At 36.6% G+C, this 22,529-nt stretch overlaps 1 protein-coding gene across 1 annotated transcript; it reads left to right on the top strand.

Annotated features, from left to right (window-relative positions):
* The first annotated feature begins 17,869 nt into the window (after nucleotides 1-17,869).
* On the top strand, nucleotides 17,870-19,132 carry LOC149187180 (uncharacterized). The gene has a single exon (XM_089409584.1). The coding sequence runs from the start codon at nucleotides 17,870-17,872 to the stop codon at nucleotides 19,130-19,132; it is 1,263 nt and encodes a 420-aa protein (XP_089265710.1).
* The last annotated feature ends 3,397 nt before the right edge of the window (nucleotides 19,133-22,529 follow it).

Below are 22,529 nucleotides of genomic sequence, written 5' to 3'. Positions count from 1 at the left end.
TTATGTGTTAAGTTAAAACTTAACATCACCCTTAGTCATGAATGTGAACTAGAATTTGTGTGATACAAAGGAATCGATCACATGGCGTTATTAATAATTACATTGGTAAGCATGATTAAATTCGTACTTTACCCTTTCAAACATAATAGAGACACATGTGCCTAAAATACTTATGTTGACGTGGTCAGCGCAATCAACATTCTAAATATTTAAAAATGACTTAATCGCTAACAATTGTCCTATCGATAAAATTAAGAAAAGAGCACTATCCTCCTTGTCAATGATATTTTCTTTCCAACTGTATCAGGTCCCAAAATTCTATTAGGAGTATTAACCTATTATTACAACCTTAAATGCTGACAACATAGCTCTCAACATTTTATAAAAAATTAAAACATGAAGCTTATTGTGACCTCTTTGGCGAACACCTATGCCCTGTTCACTTTCCCTTATACATCAGGAAAGTGGATTTCAGGGGGGATCCCTTAGCGATATATGGATTCAAGTCGGAGGGGGGGGAGCAGGTGCAAAATTCATGAGAATATGCCATGTCATCAAAGGTGGTAATATCAAAACAAGAATTCGGACCTCCCCCAGCTATTAAAGCTCGGATGACCTTGGGGGTGCCAAAATGGAATATAAACCGTTGATTCCCAAGATCCAACATTTGCCATTGAAAACTGTGAGAAATTTAATGGTTGAATTAAAACAAAAATTTTAATTTTAAACTTAAAATTTTATAAAAATATATTCGATGATATATTTTAATAAAATTAAAATCATTTAAAATTAAAATTATTATTATTATAACAAAATAAGCCAACATCGCGTATTAAACCATTTTATCCATGAAAATTTGCATATGTGTGATAATGTGGCCATGAATAATTGGTAAATTTCAAAATTTTCTTGTAACTTTTAATGGTTCCAAAATACGTTACAATATAATGGAAACCAAGACATTACTGAGGGGGGCGGGGGTGAATCAACAGTGTGGCCACTGGCCAAACTATACAATTCTTCACATATTTGACCTTTTAATCTCTTTAACAATTATCTATGTATTAAAAACAAAATTCAATCATGTATAACATCAAGTGCATGAGAAACATATACACATGACACCAATATTCTTTTTATTATAAGTCTTCAACTTGATTACATCATGGCACCACAAGGTACCACTTGTAGGTTTATCAACTCCTACTGAAAGGAACTTCAATCTATGCTTGTTTATCAACTACTACTGAAAGGGACTGATACCCTTACTTGTTTACTAGTACCCATTGGAACGGACACTTGCCCTTGCTTGTTTATTAATCTCCGTTGAAAGGGACTCCTACCCACAAATATTTACTAGCACCTAGTAGAAGGAGATGCTACCCTTGGTATGCAAGCTACCACTTTCTAGCCTTGTTGATCCATCTTCCATCCATTTTCAAACTTAGACCAATAGGCCTATTAACTTATAAACAAAGAAATTCTTCCAGTGCAACTTCTCACCAAATCCACCATAAACACCTTTAGAAATCTCTCGTTATTGATACGAATCACCATCTCCTTCAACAATTTATGATTGTTGATAAAAACACCATGCTCTGCTCACCATTATGTTGTACCAACAACTCTACTGGTCTCTCACAATCTATTTCACACTCTCATGCAATACCCCAACAAAATTTTGTTTCTCTCAGAATTCAGCTACACATTCTTATGCGACACCCCAACAATATTCTTTTTCTTTCCACACTTCCTACAACACTCCCAATCTGCTGCTCGAATTTTGCATTATTATTTTTGGAATTGAAGATTTTGATATCTTTCCCTTTGATTTGCTGCATGAATTAAAATACTTTTTTTGGCCTTTGTCCTATTCTCATTTGTCCTCTAGCTGTGTTTAATCTTTATCAATTGTTATGGGCTCAAAAACTAAGTCAAACTATTGTTTTCCTTTGTTTTGAATTTTGTTACAGGATTTAGCAGTGTTCCTAGGATTTTTAGTTGTAGTTTAATTTGGCTTAACTACCAAATCTGCTGCTACAACTTGATGTTCTGTCAAATCTACCTTTGTCTATTATGTTTGGCTTTAGCTTCCAAACAACATTGAACTATCACTTACCAATGTCGCCGACTCATGCATGCCGCTATCAGGCTTCCAAACTCCACCAAAATACTAGCTTCCAACTATTCATGTCAAAGCCACAAGGCCTTTTATTATGTTGTTGAATATTCATACTTGTTATCGGGCTCATGCTGCTGTTTCCAAACCATGTTTCCAAGCACAACACTTTGTTGTAGTTGAGAAGGCCATTTCAAGCCTTTTTTTTTAATTTCAAAACCAAAAACATTTCCAAAAATATCAGTTCCACCACTTTTTTCCTTAAGCCCCTTTTCCACTAACACATTTCTGTTATCAGGCATAAGACTGGGTCTCCACGACCACCGGCTAGGCACTTTAGCTACTTAGCCCTGTCAAGCTCTACACAGGCCAATTTATTTTGTTAATGAATTCACATTGTTGGTCCCGCTTCTACGTGAAGCAACCAAGGAACAAAACTTAGATACTTCCAAGAGCCTCTACAACTCTTTTCAATTGTCATGCCCATGGTCACTCCTTGCGACATAAGGCCTAGTGTCGGCTCTTAGTCCATAGCTCCCTATATCCTAGCGCTTTCACTTATGTACATGTTAAAAAACCCACCAAGGTCAAACTATTGGACATTGGATAAACCAATGCTCCCCATGTGTTTCGAGACATGTACTAGCCACCTCTTGTGGATCCCTATCTCTAGTGATGATATCGTTGACTAACACCTGTGGGTTTTGGTCTAATGACAATCGTGATTCCCAACGAGTGGTATGAGAGTGTAGCTCACGAGTTTGATACACATCGGGCTTGCGTTGGGGGGAAGATTGTTGGAAATTTGATAAACCAATGATCCCCGTGTGTTTTGCGACATAGACTAACCACCTCTTATGGATCCTTATCTTTGGCGATGCAATCGTTGACTAACACTTGCAGGTTTTGGTCTAATGGAAATCATAATTCCCAAAACAACCCTCTGAGTTGACATGTTCATGGTGACTGCTCGACACCCATTTCATTGGTTGTCGCTATGCCTTCATAGCCCAGTGCCCTGCTACCAGAGCTTTCACTTTTGCTCCCGTATTAAAATTCTGGGCTCCATCTATTGGGATGAGTTAGCCGGTAGGGTCCACCTATCCCACTTCTTATTGGTTGTCACCATCCACCGTTAACACCTATGTGTCTTGGTGCTCGTTTCACAACGACACCTCTTATGCACCATTTAAATCTTCCGGGCTATATCCACCAAGATGATGTCACAATGACATCACTTGTGATAGGTGAAATGTGTCACCTGGAAATGGCCCCTTTAGGTACCCGAAAACCTTGAATATGCATGGCACATGTCCATGATGATGTCACCACCTGATGGGTCTCGATCTAATCACGTGCTACCACCTGTCCTCCTAGAGGAATAGAAAAGGTCCTCCAAACCTTTGTTTCGCGACCAAATCCTTTCTTATTTCAATTTTTGGCTCGCCGACCTTTTCGTTTGTTTTTCGTTGGGCTGTTGCTCTCTGTTGCACTTCCTTCTTTGTTAAACCTCTGGGCCAGTCCTCTGCAGATTGAGCTGGATGAGTGGGCCTCCTCCTGTTTCCTTTTCATTGATTTGTGTTATATGTTGGGGGATGGTGCTTTGCTATCGCGTCCTGAAACTGGCCTCCCGATGCTTAGTCATTTGCGCCCTACACACTCTTATGGGAATTCCTTTCCTGGATACCATTGCCAAGAGGGCTCCACCCGCTCAATGAATCCTAATGCTTATCACTCGCGCCACATTAGAAACCTCTTGGGTGCACCCGCTAGGGTACCAACCTCGAGTAGGTTCCACCAACTACCAACTGCTTTAATGAAAATGCTTCTCGTTGTTGTTGTGGCTTCTACATCAGCTCGAAGCTCTTGATTAGAGGCTCTATTATCCTTTCCGTTGAGTTTGGAACTTAAGCCAACTTTGGCTACGTGCCAATGGCTCATCCATTCACTTGTAACTTTGTTGAACTGTACTTGGGGTCACCAACTTTGATTGGCTCTAAATTTTGAGCCAGGATGCCATTTTCGAACTTCCGCATACCACTGGAAATCTCTTTCAGAGCTCTATCCATCTATGTGGTTTCCATCTAAATGTCACATGATATTCACTCCAAGAACTAGTTCTAAAGTCACCTTGCACTCTTTTCCATCGCCTTTACCTTTTACTCTTTACCATTGCCTCTAACTTTGCTTTTCTTATGTAGATATTTGTCATTGACCACCTTTTCCATTGGATTTTCTTTTGCGTGTGCCACCTCTACTATTGACTTGGCCATAATCTTTGCCTTGGCCACCAATCACAACATATTTACCAATGAAGTACCTTTGCCAATCTTTTCCATTGCTTATAACATCAGTGATCCTTGCCATCAATGACAACACATTTTTAACAAATTGTTAGGTGGAAGGTAGGGATTTAACCTCCATGGAATATCCACTAAATATTTTAGTAATAGTAAGGCATAGAGGGTTGATATTTATCTCGAAGGTAATTATGCTCTTTTTGCTTTTCAATTTAATTAAAAAATGTCATGTCCATAGGTGCGATACTATGCTTTTCTTGTTGCATGATTTTAAAATGTATATATATTTAACTAGTATAATAATAATTTTTATAATAATAATAATAATAAAGTTATAATTTAGTTATCTTTTATGATTTCTTTTTCTTTTATATTTTGGCATTTTGAAATGTATCATAAGGTAAGTGTAGATCTCTATCTTGAATTGATCTCTATCTATATTTATCAACCATTTAATTTATATAATTACACTATAATATATGTATACATATTTCAATTTTTATAAAAAAAAACTCACTTATTTTTATTATTTTTTATTAATAATAATAAAAAATAATAATGATTTTAGTATATCCAAGTGTCCAATTATAACTACTAACTATTTGGAGATTTTACCCAATTAAATCATTATCTCAATATAAGTGAAGCTCTATTTACCCAATTGAATTATTATCTCAATATAAGACTCCATTGTCCATCTCTTTCGATACCACACTGCTTCATCAATTATGAATTCTTATTTACCTTATTATTTTATTGTTAAGTGAATAGTTTGTGTATGTTCCACTCCTAGTTGGTTATGCTATTGTGATTGAATGGATTGCTTGTTATTTGGTTGATTTTAATATAATGGGGAAAAACGAATTTCTCGATATGTGAGCTATACTTATTATTTATGCTTTTGGATAGTGTTTTCTGCGAAAGTCAACATTTTTAATATAATAAAGAGACCCTGAGTTTTAACGTTTAATCCATTCATTTGTTATATCCAATTTAAATTGAACCTGGGTTAGGTGTTGTTTTGCTAAGGTCACATCATACCACTTAAACAAATGATTACAAGAGTGCAATCCAAATTAAGTGTGTACCAAGGGCGAGGATTCTTTAGTAACAACTGAGAATTTATGGCATAGTTGACATTTTCAGGGGTTAAGATTCGGACAAGGCGTGCTAAGGAATTGTGGGAATGAATATGATAAAATAGTGGCGGTGAGTTCATTATTCGATGAAGATTTTTAAATACTTTACTATTTCAAACCCTCAAACAACTTTTAGTAAATATTATAACAAATTAGCATATCCTTTTATGTTCGTTTAATAGTTTCAAATGCATTTTTCAAAAGTCGGTTATATTTTTTTTCCTCCGCATAAATTAAACTTGGATCTGAATTAGTTTAATTGGTTTAAATACATTATTTTTTTCCAAGGTTTATTGTAAATTATTTTAATTGTAAACGAAGTTTGGTTGGGTTGCTGTAGCAGACTCTATTTATTATAGTTGCTTTTGATATCAAGAAGATGGCTAAAGAAATATTGATTTATAATATTTTTGTTTTCCATCGTTGTTTTGGTGGAATATATTTTTTTGGATTGTTAATTTTTTATCTATAAATTTTTAGCTCGTTGGATTGATTCACTGTGTGATATATCGAGGCTATCAAGATTGAACCAAATTTTAGTTTTTTTTTAATATATTGGTTTTCAATGCAGTGGATATATGAGAGTAAATATTTTTTTTGATGATTAAAATATTTGAGAATTCTCTGATTTATGTACTAGCACTGTTTCTATTAATACAAATCTCGAGTGTTTAGAGAAAAAAAAATTGAGTCTAGTCAAGCTATGTTAAGCTTTAAGTTATGAATATAAATTTTCTAAGTTCAAGTTTAGTTAGATTAAGTTAAGTTTTAAGTCAGTATGTTGGGAAAACTTTTTCTTAGTTTTAAATTAGTTATATAGGAGTACTCTCAACATGTTATATTTTGGTCACCTCCATCTGCGGACTTCTCTAGCCTTTGATGACTCAATATGTCTTTTGCAACGTGCATCTCCCATATTTTCGCGACCTTCGTTTGATACTCCAGTTATATATATATATATATATATATATATATATATATATATATATATTTATATATATATATATTTATATATATGCATTAGGAAATCCAAGAGTTACCTTCATTATTAGCCACTGCCTCACCAAGGACTATATCATTCGCCTCATGGTCATTTGGTTGTGTTTTTGCAATTTTAACCAAAGTTTCAGGAAAATGCTTGATATTTGTATTTTTGTATAAATTCAAAATAATTTTTTAATTTTCAACAAATCTTATTTCTAATTTTCAATTAGCTAAGGGAGTTTTAATGGGACTTGATTCCCCTAGTGTAGGGTGTTTTATTTTTAGTATTGTTAGTGCCTAACAATTCATTTTAAAGTAAAAATAACAAAAACAAATTTGTGAGTGTCTATTCCGTTGGTTAGTGCTCTGACAGTGACATTTTTATGTTACTAATCTGCCCAATGATGCCAAAATTGACATAGTTGTAGACCCTTTACATAAGGAAAGGGGGGAAGGCTAAACAAATCTCTAATTATTGTGAGTGGTCATTGCGTTGGTTAGTTCTCTTATACTGACATCGCGCAATGATGTCGGAATTGATGCAGTTGCAAGCTTTTTACATGAGAGGGTTTCCGCGGGGTGAACAAATCTACAATTAATATTATTATGTTTCCTTCTATGGAGTTTTTACTGTGTGGAGAACATAGTCTGTGTGGGAGAACATGGTGCAAAGGAAACTTTATTTCGTAGTGATCAAACTAATTTCAAACTTGTTTTATACATATTTAGCTTTTCTACAGAGAAATTGCATAGAGCTATGAATCTTTGCGGAATGAAGGATGTGCAAAGGATGGGGTATGTGCAGGAGAACGGGGATGCAAAGGGAATTTTAATTAATTTAACTATGAACTAATTTTGGATTAATATTATTATGTTTCATTGTGTGGAGTTTTTACTGTGTAGAGGATGAGGTATGTGCAGGAGAACGGGGGTGCATAGGGAACTTTATTTGGCAAAGATGAAATTAATGTTAAACTATTAATTTTAATATCTATGGAACGAATGATGATTATGCTCCATTGTGTGGAGATTTCTTGAGCCAATGCTCTGACACTCTGCGCAATAATGCCAGAATTGACACGGTTGCAGATCTTTTGCATAACGAGGGGGGGATGAACAAATATGCAATTAATATTATTATGTTTCCTTCTGCAAAGCTTTTACTATGCAGAGGACAGTGTATGTGTTGGAGAATGGGTTGCAGAGGTAACTTTATTTCATAGGGGTGAAATTAATTTCAAACTTCTTTTATACGGATTTAGTTTTGCCAAAGAGTAGTTGCATAAAGCTATGGATCTTTGTGGAATGAAGGATGTGTGGAGGACAAGGTATGTGTGGGAGAATGACGATGCAAAGGGAACTTTAATTAATTTAACCATGAACAAATTTCAAATAAATATTATTATGTTTCATTGGGCAGAGGACAGGGTATGTGCGGGAGAATGAGGGTACATAGGGAACTTTATTCGGCACAGATGAAATTAATGTTAATATGTGTAGAATGAAGGATGATTATGTTCCGTTATGCAGATATTTCTTGTGCAAAGTTTTCCTTGTGCAGAGTTTTTACTATGCGGAGTACAAGTTATATGTGGGAGAATGGGGGTGCATAGGGAACTTTATTGGGCAAGGATTAACTTAATGTTAAACTATTAATTTTAATATGTTATTATCATGTTTCATTTTTTGGATCTTTCGTACGTTATGCTTTCCTTGTGTGGATATTTTACTGTGTGGAGAAAGGGGAATGTGCGAGATAATTGTTACATAGAGCTATGAATATATGCGACGAAATTTAAAAGTAGTCTTTTACATTTAAAACTTTTACAGATTTAGTTGCAAGGGAGAGAAATTGTAGAGTTATGGAGTATGAATCTTTGTGCAATGAAATACTGGTTTGTGTGAGAGAACTAGGGTTTGTGGTAATGACTATATCATTTGCCTGGGCATTAAAGTGTGTTGAATCTATATTATTTGAGAGTAACAAAAAGTTACGTCTATAGTGATGTGGTTTTTCGGATAGATTTCTTGTTAGCGGATTTCATTAGATAGATAGGATTTGAAGTTTTAGTTATGTACATAGTAAAATTTGCGAATCTTTTGAGTGGTAAAATCGTATTCGCTATTTACAAAATCAATCTTTCTCATGTTTTTTCATGTATTATCACTTTGCTCTTTCATAGTTACCATTAGCTTGTTGATATTGTCAAAATTTGATAGAAACATAATATATGTACAAATTTCATGGGGCATTTCTCTGGTTAGTGCTCCCGCAATGAGAGAAAGATGGGTGTTGCTAGTGCAATTATCTTGTATTGTTTCATTTTAAGCTTTTCTCCATTGAAATTTTTTACATATTTAATTGTGTGGTATGTGAATTGAATGTGCGGAGGGTGGCATATGTGTGTGAGAATGGGGATACAGAGGAAAATTTATTTTGCAAACATGAAATTAATTTAACTAGGAACATAAACTTTAATAAACATTAAATAAGAAACATTACTATTTCCTTTTAAATAAGAAACATTAATTTACAACAAGAAGTTTACTAGAAACTATTAATCACTAATAAAGTTTCAATTTCATAAAACTTACATTCATTCAATCAACACGATGGAATATCTAAAAATAAAACATGGCAAAGGGTAATTTCAAACAAACGGAGTCTTGGATCATTGACCAAATTGTTCATTTTGTCGATTATAATGTTATGTGCTGAGAATATGGGCATATGGTATCACCATTAACAACAAATTGACCAAAGTGTTCATCGTCTCATCCAAAAATATATTTGATCCGTTCACAACTCATCATTTTCCTATATTCTCAACACAAAACATGATAATTGAGCATGGCCTTCCCATAATGGAATGGATTTTGCATAGTTGTTGTTGGCTTGACTTAACTTATGCAGTTGTGACCTACCGTGTAAACCATCCTCCTAAGTGAAAGATTCCCTTTCTTTTCTGGGCCACCTAGTGCAATTGGATCATACTAGATTGGTAAAAAATATTGGCTCTTCCTCATTATACACTATTTGTTACTACCATTCCTTTAATTTCTCTCTATATTAATAGTGTGGCTTTATCTCTTCCTCGTGAAAATGTTGTGTTACTCTTCTTATGGAAATTGCGGACTATTCTACTCTGTTGAACTGTCATAGACCGTGAAATTTCCTCTATCAGTTCTTTTATTGGGTTTTCTCCCTTGGCAGGTGTTTTATAACTCTAGCAGACTCACCACATTTTCTCTTTCTGAAAGAAGATCATTGGATTCATCACTATACTTGTAGATCCAAATCGATACACTTTTATGTGGAACGTGTGTAAAATATTTTTCAATTCAGTTCAGAAAGGATGGTATACATGTGCGACCATTGAAATATATAGCAATTATTTCTAGCATAATGTTTTTTTGATCATATCATCATGATACCTAATGAGTCGAATTGGCCATCTGCATGTTGGTTTTTTCTCTCAACATGTGATTTAGGGATAATATCAACTTCTTTCTTTCAATTCAAGTGCCATTTCCATAGCAATTATGATAATTTCTTCGTGTTTGGACATGGTTTCCATTACATTTTTTGTTTTCACCTAAAAGCATAGGAACGAGCCAAGGTGATAAACGATCTATCTAAGGATGTGTTATTGTGATGCCTTACCTATTAACATGTTAGGTCCTCACTTTGCACTCTCAACACTTTGGTTACCCTTTCTGCTTGTGATACTTTGTGCCCTTTGTTCTTCCACACATACCACGACATCATACATGCTTCATTCCGCATAGATTCATAACTCTATGAAATTTCTATTCTGCACAACTAAATTTGTAAAAGTTTTAAATGGAAAAGAGATTAAGATGAAATAATGAAAAATAAACGCATTAGAAATATATGTCTCCTCTGTAGCTTTTTTTCCTCATACATACCCTTCCATTTTCACATCCTTCATTGCATACAACATAAACTTCTTCCTAAACTTCGTATTCCGATCCCCATTCTCCTGTCCATACCCCATCCTTCGCAGATTGTTCATTCCACAAATAGTCACAAATCTATGAAACTTCACTTCTGCACAATGATAAACAAATCCTTGCAGAGAGAGCTTCCATTATGCAGAGATATTTTATTATGATAGCACAACCTTTGATCAATTAATTAGCTATATGCAACTGTTATCTCACACAACTAAATTTGTAAAAAATTTAGATGGAAAAGAGCTTAAAATGAAATAATGAAAAATAAACGTAGTAAAAACACGTGTTAGAGCATTAACGAAAGAAAAATTATTGCTACTCCATAAAGGACCTGCACCCTCATAGAGCTATTAATAAATGCTTGTGCAGACAAATTTCACTCTGCGGAGAGCAAAAACCATAATTATTTGAGCATTGATTGTCTTTCAAATTCATGATTTCTTGCAAAATACATCCTCTATTTTCAATTGATCCTTAACAACATCTCCATATTGTATTAGCTTTATTTTCTTTATGTTCAACGTTTAGTACTTGTCATACGATATTTAAAGATGCCATTCAAACCCAATTGAATGCCGAAGATGTGATCTTATGGAATGCCAACTTTGGAGATAAAAGCGATGCATTCTACTAATTATCATTAAAGTGTTGCAAAAAAGGTTAGGAGTTATGAGTTTGATATATTTAATTACATTAAAATTGTGCTCTATTATATGCCAAGTAAACCACACGAAAAATAAAATTGCTACTAACATCATGAGGCTCTCTGCCAAATATAATTCTTGTTCTGCAACAACACATTCACAAAATGTCACATAAACATTCCCAATAACCTGTGATTAAAGTTAACTAGTAATAATTACACTATTTAGAGGAATAATTCAAGCTTTCATTGTGTAGTCCCCCACACTCTGCACAATCTACCCCCCCCACCCCCATGCAAAGCACCTGCAATCTCATTGTCTGTAGAATAAATTAATCTTTGCATCCCCGACCTTTGCAGATCCTTCATCCCACACATATTCAAAGTTGTATGCAACTCCTCTTCTCTATAGCTAAATATGTAATAGTTTTAAACGAGAAACAAAATAAAATGAAATAATGAAAAAAAAGGAACTAACAATACCATGTGAGAGAACTAGTGAAAAATGTTGGGCCTACCCATTAAGGACCTACAACCCCGTGCAACTATTAGAAGTAACAAATTCCTGTGCATAGAGCTTTCACTATGCGAAAAGGGAAAATTGTGATTGTTGAAGCATCAATTGTCTTTAATATTTATGATTTGTAGCAAACTACTTCTTCGATTTCCAATTGAGCTTGAACAACATCTCCAACCTGTATTAGCTATCGATAATAAGAAACATCATACTACATTACTTTATGTTCAAGATTTCATAGTTTTCATGCGATATTTAGAGATGCCATTCAGGCCCAGTTGAAAGTTGAAGATGCGATCTTATGCAACAATGAATTTGGATATAGAAGTTTATGTAAGGAAACATAAGCTCGAACAATACTCCCAACTTCTAAATTCATTTTGCAAACAGAAAATTGCTAGCCATTTCTACTTTGTACTTAAATTAGCTACTTAATAAACAATGTTCTCAATGTCGTTTAACTCTAGATTTCTTGTTTATGTGTATAATCATCATGGGTAACTATTTTGTGTGCGAGATATGTTACATAGGACACATCATATACACATATGTACCCTATGTCATAGAAGCTTATGAAATTAAATGAATATGAAATCTTGGTATCAAAGAACAAGTTGGCCCACACATACCCCATTCTTTGTATAAAGAAACATAAGAATATAACTCCTCCATCACATACAAGGATGGAATTTGACGGACAAATTTCCTATCATAGGGTGAGTTTCCCATCAAATACATGTAAATATTTTTTGAGACTCTCAACATTCTTTTGTTAAAATAATTAGAATGGGTATTAGTGTTGGAGAAATTGTCCAATTTAATGGGTGTTTCATATTTGAATTTCCTACCATGCTTACACATACCCCCTTGCCCATTCATTCAAAGGATATACAACTATGTCAATTTTGGCATCACTGGGTAGAGTAGTAACATAACAGTTCCAGTGTCAGAGCACCCACTAACATAATGGCCAATCACAAAATTAGGGATTTTTTAAATTTTAAAATAAATTATCAAAAACTAAAAAATATTGAAAATAAAACTCCTTTAACCACGGGATTTATGCCCCATCACAACTCCCTCATATAATATAAAATTAGGAATAATATTTGCAAAAAATTAGAGAATTAGGTGACCTAGTGTGCATATCTTCTTCTTTTGATACATTGTGTGGAGTGATTAATATTAAGTGGCTTTGACCGTTTAAAAATTAGTATTGTGTGGAAGGAAGGTGTGCTAGAAAACTATGTAGAGGGAGAGTGAATGCAAAGGTGTGGAACTTTGAGACAAAAATATTGTGTTCGTTATTGTGCATACTTGTTCTCCAACAAAAATCACAAATCAAAAGGTCTAGTTTTATGAAGATATTTTAACGTAATTTTAACAGGTAATCTGTCCATAGTTACATTGGTCAGGTGTTCATCATGCATTATTTTTTGGCATGCATGTTTCCAATGCATATTGGAATAGTTCTCGAGGGGACTTATTATGAATGGTTTTTCCCAAAGTTATTGAAATCGATAGTCTATTCTAATAACTATGCATTTTACTCATTTGCCTAAGAATCATGCACATAAGTTGTTTTTGAAAATAGGTACATATTTTACGACATTTGTATCAGGTACATTTTGGTTCCTTTTTTTTTATTTATTCTATATCTCATTCGTTAACAAGAGTTTTACTCAAATCGACGTGGATCTGCATATGCTATTAATGTGTGCATTTTCTGTTATCTTATGGCTTTATTGTTTGTAACTATATCATCCTGTTTGATTTCCTATATGTTTTTTATGTTGTGCTTATGATGGAGCAATAGTTCATAGTGAATTTAGAAATTTTTATGAAGCATGATTGCTAAAGCATCAATAACAAGCATGCTTGAAGTGTGTTTTCTAAAGCATCAATGGAGAAACATTTGTTTACTAAAAAAAAAAATGGACAGATGCAATACTAAGGCAACATAATTATTTCGTTTGAAGAATTTTGCATATTCTATAGGAGATTACCTATTTGATACTATGCAAACTCTATTTCATTTTAGATACACGTCAATAGAGTTGCACAAAGGAACGATAGAAAGTTTCAGGAATTGTTTACATGAACGGAATGTTGAAGCCATATTAACATATGTACGTGAATTGAATATAGATACATTGGTACAAATGCATGGTATAAATAGCTGGGATGATTAATTGGAAGGGATGACAAAATCAATTTAAAATTTTATCATTGCGGAACAATCAAGATTTTCGGGAGACATATTTTGTATAAATTAGTTATCGGTTTGGCTAAAAATTTCAATAAGGCTTTGGCCAAAAACAACAATGAAAATGTATTTACATTTTAATTCAAATTTGTGCAAAGAAAGTTATGACATAGTGTTCCATGATGAAAATTCAATCGTCGGACATTTTGAACCTCTTCCATGGAATAAAAAATGTTCAGTAAGAATTGATCATGAACATATAATAAATATAATAATGCATGAACAAACAAAACATAGATGGATGCAAATAGAAGAAGGAATTTGTAGACATATGTTTAAGATATTTTCGAGGTTCAAGAGTATTTACAATGAAATTGTTTTGAAACAATATGCCAATTAATGAAGAATGAATATGATGTTCCCTGCTTATGACACATAATTGCACATAATTTTTGCAATGCAATCATGCATAATGATTCATTTGCATTAAACTACATAGAAAAATACATGAGAAAATATGCAATTATTCAATTTCCTAGAATAGTAGATTGGTAGGGATACATTATACAATTAACAATTCCATTGTAAAATGGAAGATAAACGGTGGCCTTTTTGTTTATGAATTGATACAATATATCTTGAATATAACTATATGCATATGGTATGCTGAGACTCTAGCTGTTGTCACTGAATTTTGTGGGTTCGAGAAAAATGCAACGATATTCCGCGTTGTGCAACTTGGAAAAAGTGTACGTAATTTTCATTATAAAACTATAAAAGATATAGTATAAGATAAAAACATTTTTGGCCCTATTGAAGCAGTTAACGAAGAGAAATATATAGAATAATCCAATATAAAACATAATGAGGTTAATATGAATGACTTTGAAAACATGAACGTAAATGAAATTGGCATAAAAATTGACACATGGCTTATCAATGCAAACAAGAGTCGTGACTATCATTACATCGAATAACAAAACATTTAAGAAATAAGGACGTTTTCAAAACAAGTGTTCTTAGAAAACTATGCAAGCCATCAAATTCCAGCTCTAAGAACATCAACACTGATGAAGATACTATGAAACTTAATATAGTGCTTGTCAATGTAAGTAGGAGACCACATTTTTTGTAAAATGAATTCAAAAAATACATAAGAAACAATAATGTTATCAAAACAAGCCAAATTACAAGACAATCGAAGTAACAAAAGTCAACACAAAATATCATATTTGTTAATAAACCTAAATAATCGTTACAAATGCTTGATTATACATTTGAAATAGTGGCCAAGTAACAATATTTTAAGAAAATACAAGATGTTCTTGTTTATCATTGTGCAATATGCAATCAAACTTGGTTTAAAAGAGTTTTCATAGAAAAATATTCAACAATGTGTCCAAAGTTAAGTATATATGCCAAAATTGTATAAAAGAATTAGACAATGACAAAGTTATCAAATTTGTAGTTCTAGAGAAAATTACGTGTAATAGACAAATTTACATAGTGAAAGAACTTTATGAATTGGAGGAAATACTATTATCATTAAGATTACCATTTTTTCAAATACCATAACTTAGAAAGAATTTTAGAAAACCACAATTATCATTAACTGGTGCACTAATCAATGTACCTGCTGACACATCTCGAATTCAAATTGCACTTCCTTATGACATAAATGAATATAGTATAGTGGTTGTGGAAATTAAATTAAAATTAGTGTTTAGAATCATATTTGTTGTTGGAACAGTGTAAACTTTGAAATGGGAACTGATACGATTACCCGTTTCGTAGAGGTAGCAAAAAAGTGACCCAGTTTTGAAAAGGGGCGATGCAGAATACACATTTTTTTAAGCATAGTTTTTGGCACTTTAATTTTTTTTTAAGTACATTACATTTTAGAATGTTAGTGATTTTCATGTTGATTTAATAAAGTGGTGATTCTGCATCAGGCCCTTTTTTTAAAAGACCTACTTTTTTACTTTAAATTTTCTAACGTATGAAATGTAAATAATTATTTTCTAAATCTAACAATTTTTTAAGTGGTCTTCTTCATCATATTTTCTTGTTTATATATATATATATATATATATATATATATATATTTTGTAGTGATTTTTTTATTGTTTTCATATTTAAAGAAGAAGGTCAATATTTTAAAGTTTCGATATTCTACATATTTATACATCGTTAATTAATTTTTCAATGCACATCCAATAATTGTCTCTAAAAAACAATAATTTTTAAAAATTGACATAAAAATAACCATTTTCAACATAAATATAACTAAAACATTACTCATTTTGATTATTTTTTTCTAGAAATGGCATGTCAAAATCACAATTTTTATACGAAAAATTTAACAGAAAATGGTTAAATAATAGTTTTTTTTTTTTTTTTATGAATTTTACGTCAAAAAAATAATAATAATCATTGTTGGTTTCAAAAAATAATGATTAACATAATAATTAATGCGAAAATCACATAATACAAATATTGAACACATACCAACATTAATTGAATGCTTATTCTTCTCATAAAATGTCAAAGTCAAGATGTTGGTCTGAGCTCTGCGACACGACAGCCCTGCCCGCCTGAACCCCGTGTCCTCGCCCTTGCCCCCAGGCTCTGCCTGGCCGGGCCTTCCCTGCTCTTCCTGCCCCCTTTCGACTAGCGCAGACCCCGCATTCGGGGTTCCCACCTCTGGACGGTTTGCCCCTCTGCTGTGCGCAGCGGGCCTGCAATGGCAGGATCCGCCTCCCCCCCCCCCCCCCGGTCTCTGAGAGCCCAGAAGAAACCTTCGCCGCCCTCCTGACAAATCCTTCAGAAGCCAGAACCCGGCCCTCCCTATCAAAGTTCATAAAGAAGCTGGATGAGATCCCTGAAGTCAATCTACCCCCATCTCTTCCCAGGAAATCGGCAATAGCACTTTCAGAAAGAGGTCTGGTAGGGCAGTTCACAGGCCTCTGGCCTTCTCCAAGAACTGTCCAAAAATGGGTGGAGCGTAACTGGAGCACAATGATTCAAGGGAAGATTGCCATCAGATTCTGCGGGCGTGGATACTACACCTTCTTATTCGAGACCAAAGAAGACAAGCACCTCATCTTTCGCAACGGGCCTTATTTCATGGACACAAGAGGTCTATACCTGAACCGTTGGACCCCGGACTTCGATCCGGAAATGGATATACCCAACGCAGTCCCAGTTTGGGTGCGCCTCCCTCATCTGCCTTTGCATTGCTGGGGGGATGAATCGGTCAAGGCGATCGGCAATGCAGTCGGAAAATACATAGACAGATCGGAACCAAGGGAGAATATGCATGCATGCGCTAGGATCTGCGTTGAAGTTGATCTTGGGAAAGGACTGCCGGAAGCCATAAAGCTAAAAGTGGATCAATGGATGCACATTCAACAGCTGGACTACGAACAGCTGCCCTTCAAATGCAAGGTATGTCATGAATACGGCCACTTTGCTAATAGATGCAGTAAACTAAAAGAAAATGAGGTTGCACAAAATGAGGAACACGCTGAAGGTTCATGGGAACAAGTAAAAAGAAAAAAGTCCTCTTCGAACCCGGGCATCAGTACCACAGCCCCTCCAGTATCAAAACAACCCCCCCCTCCTCCTCCTCCCTCTTCAACCTTCCCATCTTCTTCCAACCCTTTCGAATCCCTAACAGAAGAAGTTCCGGCCTCCCCTCCCCATTCCCCTCGTCCTGCCTCTCCTTGCTCTAACCCTCCACCCTCCCCCCCTCCCACCATTGAAAGAATCCTCACAAGGAACAAAGCTAAAGAAACAAATCAGCCATCTGACCCTCCGAGAAAAGTCGGCCGCAAGACGAATAAAGAGCTAAGAGATGAAACAGCAGCAAAGGAAATGGCAACCGGCACCCAACAGCCAATGGACTCCTTCCTAGGCAAGTCAAAAGGAAGTGGTGAGAAGGCCAAGGAGAAATCAGGACCCCACCCCAACACTGGTAAATAATGAATTTGGTCTCTTGGAACTGTAGGGGGCTCGGCTCACTCGTAAAGCTGAAAGCAATCAAGGATCTCATAAACCAGGAAAAGCCAGATATCCTCCTAATCCAGGAGACCAAAACCACCGAGCAGGACTTCCTTCTTCAAACTCAAAGATTCAGAAACTACCTAGGTATATCAAAAGGCTCATCCGGAGCATCAGGAGGTATAGGAACACTATGGAATACAAATAAGTGGGAAATTACTAGCTCCCAGCTTTGCAACTGGTGGATCCGAACAGATCTAAAGAATAAAAGCACCGGGGAGACTCATCACATCTACAACATTTATGCTCCTAACCACTACAGAGATAAAGCAAGTTGTTGGAACACTTTAGAAACGGACCTCAGCACCATTCACAGCAGTTGGGTAATCCTTGGAGGAGACCTGAATCTAATAAGGCAGGTAGATGAAAAACATGGGGGAAATTACCATGCCGACCCGTCCAGAGATAAGATAGAATCCATTATCCAACACTTCAAGCTGATTGATCCCCCTTTGTCAAATGGCAAATACACATGGACCAACAGAAGGGCAGGAATACACAACATAAAAGAGAGGCTAGACAGGTTCCTAGTCCAGGAAGGAGTAGCAGAAAATTACCAAGTAATCAGGAGCCACATAATCCATGGCACAGCCTCGGATCACAAGGCCGTGGTCCTCTCCATGGACAAAGGAGAAAATCTGGGCCCTCTCCCTTTTAAATATAACAGAGCCTGGGATTCCCATGAGGATTTTCGCACCCTTGTAAGGGAACAGTGGACGATTGAAGTCCTTGGCTCACCCCATTTCGTGTGGGAATCAAAGCTAAAGCACCTTAGGACAGCTATAAAGCAATGGGCAAGGGAAAAGGCAATTTCTGAAAAGAAAAAGAAAACAGAGCTGCTATTAGAAATGGAGAGATGGCATAAAGAAAAAGAACAAGTGCAATACACAGCAGAGGACCTAGACAAGGAAAAAAATCTGTACAAAGAGCTATATCGGCAGAACCGCATGGAGGAAGAGGAGCAAAGAATAAAATCTCGCTGTCTTTGGTTAAGAGCTGGGGACAAAAACACCTCTTTCTTCCACAACAATGTCAAGATCAGAAGAGCAATCAATCAGATAGACAAAATTGAAATCGACGGGAGAGAATTGAAGGATCAAGAAGACATAAAAACGCAGCACATGAGCACTTTAAAGCACTCCTTTCGGCGGATCCCCAGCACCATGGCAGCGATGATTTTCTAAGTATAATCAAAAGTAAGATAACAGAGGCACACAACAACAAGCTGGAGCAAGAACCTACAACAGAAGAAATCAAAGAGGCTACCTTCGGTATGCAGCAAGATAAGGCCCCAGGGCCGGACGGATTCACAGTTGCATTCTATAAACAGCATTGGGAAACTATAAAGAAGGACTTTGTAAGAATGGTTAAAAATGCTTTTAGAAAACACAAACTGGGGGACAATACGAAGTCTTCACATATAGCTTTGATCCCCAAGGAAGCCAACCCCAAATCCTTTGATAGATTCCGGCCCATCTCGCTTTGTAATGTCTCATATAAAATCATAACAAAAATAATTGCAAATAGGATAAAGAACCTCCTTCCTCTCATAATTTCAGAGAATCAGGGAGGCTTTGTCCCAAAGAGGCAGATCATAGACAATGTTATTTTAATCCAGGAAGCAATACATAGCAGCCACAACAGAGGAGAGCGTGGAATGATCATCAAACTGGACATGGCCAACGCATTTGATCGAGTAGATCACTCCTTCCTATGTGCGGTCTTAAAAAATTTCGGCTTCTCTCCCAATTTTATTAATATGATCAGAGCTTGTATCTTCGACTCCTGGACCGCCCCACTGATTAATGGTAGACCCAGCAACTTTTTCAGAAGTTCCAGAGGGTTGAGGCAGGGCTGCCCCCTCTCCCCTTTCCTTTTCATTATCATGGCGGAATCCCTCAGCATCCATCTAGAAAATCTTCGCAGCAAAAGAGAAATCACAGGCATCCGCATTGAAAGAGGAATAAAGGAAATAAACCATTCACTGTTCACGGATGAAACTTTATTAATTGGGGGAGCCTCCAGTTTAATGGCAAGGAGGTTCAAAAAAGTTCTGGACGCCTTCCTCCAAGCCTCAGGAGGCAAACTGAATAACAGAAAATGCAAGCTTTACACTTGGAATGTGCCTCATCAGATTCAGCAAAGAATATCCCAAATCCTAGATATCCCTCTTCAAAAAAATTGGAGCTCTTTCCCTTATCTGGGCCTGCCTCTAGCAAAGGAACACATTAAAGCAGAGGTCTGGACAAACCACATTGAAAAAATGAGAGGCCATCTCCAAAACTGGGGCGTCTCTTGGCTTAACCTAGCAGGCAGAACCATTCTTATAAAGGTTGTCCTCTCCGGACTCCCAATTTATCAATATGCAATCATTATGGCTCCTGCTAGTATCCACAAACACATGGAGCTCATAATGAGAAGCTTTCTCTGGCAAGGAGGTAAACAGGACACAAAAAAATTCAGTCTGGTTAGCTGGGACCAAGTAACTCTTCCTTATGAAAAAGGAGGTCTATCCATAAAAATTCCAAGCCTCTCCAACCAGGCGCTGGGGCTCAAACTGATCTGGAGGATTCTCACAGGAGCTGGCTCGTGGTGGGTGGAGACAATCAAAAGAAAATACCTTAGAGGCCTAAACTCCAATATCCTCAACGACCCAATAGCAGACAGGCCTTGCACTCCGATGTGGCGTCTAGTCAAGAAAGTTCTGCCACACTTCAAAGAAAATGTCTCCAAGCTCCCAGGCAACGGACAAAGCATCAACATATGGACTGACAGAATAATGAATTCCAATCCAAGAACCCTTCTTCAAGAGTTCAGACCTTTGCAAGACTGGATGGAGGAAAGGAGAATAATCACCCTGCATGACATATCCTTATGGAATCAAAATAGATGGCAGGCTTGGAAAGACCTGAATCTACCTCCGGATCTAAAAGCTCTGTGGCACAATCTGAAGCTCTCATTATCTGGACTAGCTCCAACAAAAAGGGACGACGAGGACAGATATATCTGGGACACAGGGGGAGGATCCTTCACGATTAAAGAAGGGTACAAATCTCTCCAAAATTCAACCCCCAAAGCAAACTGGGACCTTTACTCAGCTGCCTGGAAGTCAGAAAGCCTCCCAAAGGTAAAGCACTTCGACTGGACTCTTTTAAAAGGGAAAATCCTTACAGCGGAGAACCTTAGAAATAAAGGAATACAAGGACCTTCGATCTGCTGCTTCTGTTGGGCAGAGGAGGAGTCAATTCAGCACTCTTTCCTTCTTTGCCCGTTTGCTCAAAGGTGTTGGAAAAGGATAACAAGCCCCTTGGACATCAGAGGATTCCCTGGTAAGATGCACAATCTCCAGAAGAACTGGAAAAGAGTTTTTCCACACCCTAAGAAGGGCAAGAATAATATCATCAGAATTTGGAAGTGTATCCCTGCTACTCTATGCTGGAACCTCTGGCTAGCTAGGAACAACTACGTTTTCAAAAACAAAAGGCCTAACATGGACAGTGTAATAGCCAAAACTATAGCAAACATCTCGGAAGCGGTCAGTGCAAACTTCATAGCCTTCCCAGACCAGAAGAGTTGGGCCCAAGAGGAAAGGGACTGGTACAGTAATTTCAATGTAAGCCACTCTCATAATCCTCCTCCACAGAATAAAGCCAACCAGAAGCAGCCCAAATGGAAGCTCAGGGGAACTAAAGAAGAAATAAGACAATGGATCAGCAAACAAGACCGCCCCCTCCTGTTCTTTGACGACGCATCAAAGAACAACCCAGGAGCAGCGGGAGCAGGAGGCATAATAAAAGACCATGAAGGAAACCACATCTGCAGTTATGAATGGGGACTGGGAAGGACATCGAACAACGCAGCAAAAGCTTACAGTCTCCTCCTTGGCACCACAATTTTATCCAAATTGGGACTAAAGAACCCAATTATAATTGGGGACTCGGCTATCATAATTTCAGCCATGATCAACGATAAAGACTTCAACAAAGAAGGTCTTAATAACATAAGGAAGAGAATCACAGAGAACACAAGAAGTTTGGGGGAAGTCACCTTCAGGCATGTGCTGAGGGAACACAACGCAGAAGCTGACTCCCTTGCCAGCAAGGCGGTGAACCGACAGCAGGGACAGGTTAGTGAAAATGAAAAAATCTATGAAAAAGAGATCCCCTAATCAGTCAAGCCGTCATCTAGCTCATCAGAAAAGCCCCTCTGAACCTTGCCAGATCAGTATTCATCCCATCAGCCTGTCATCGAATGATCATCCCTTACCTTACACTCCTCCGTCTTCCCTCTCTCTTCTTGATCCCAGCCCCTCCCGTGTTATCCCCTCTGGTTTGGTAGGCAAATGTCTCTTCAAGCCTCCCGGACAGTGCACCTCGAATCCGCAGCAAGTTATGCATACAGTGCTCACAGGTTTCAATATCCCGCTCTATCGTCTAGTATGGCTCTCTCCTTCCCTTTATATATCTGCTCCCCTGCGCGATTTCCTCAATCAAGCTTTGCAGCCCCAGTTACAGCAAAAAAGAGTATGGAGCATTGAGGTTAGAATAGTTGTTCAAGGGAGTGATACTGTCCAGAGCGCGC

This window comes from Pinus tabuliformis, chromosome 3_1 (assembly GCF_031772625.1).
Source record: "Pinus tabuliformis cultivar Carrire ecotype Pingquan chromosome 3_1, CPIR1, whole genome shotgun sequence".
In the NCBI taxonomy this organism is placed as follows: Eukaryota; Viridiplantae; Streptophyta; class Pinopsida; order Pinales; family Pinaceae; genus Pinus; species Pinus tabuliformis.
The sequence above is the reverse complement of the archived record's forward strand: the minus strand, read 5'-3'. Positions and strand labels throughout refer to the sequence as shown.

Bases quoted from the DNA above. Each gene is read 5' to 3' on its own strand.
- LOC149187180 (XM_089409584.1), top strand. From the start codon at position 17,870: ATGAATTTGGTCTCTTGGAACTGTAGGGGGCTCGGCTCACTCGTAAAG.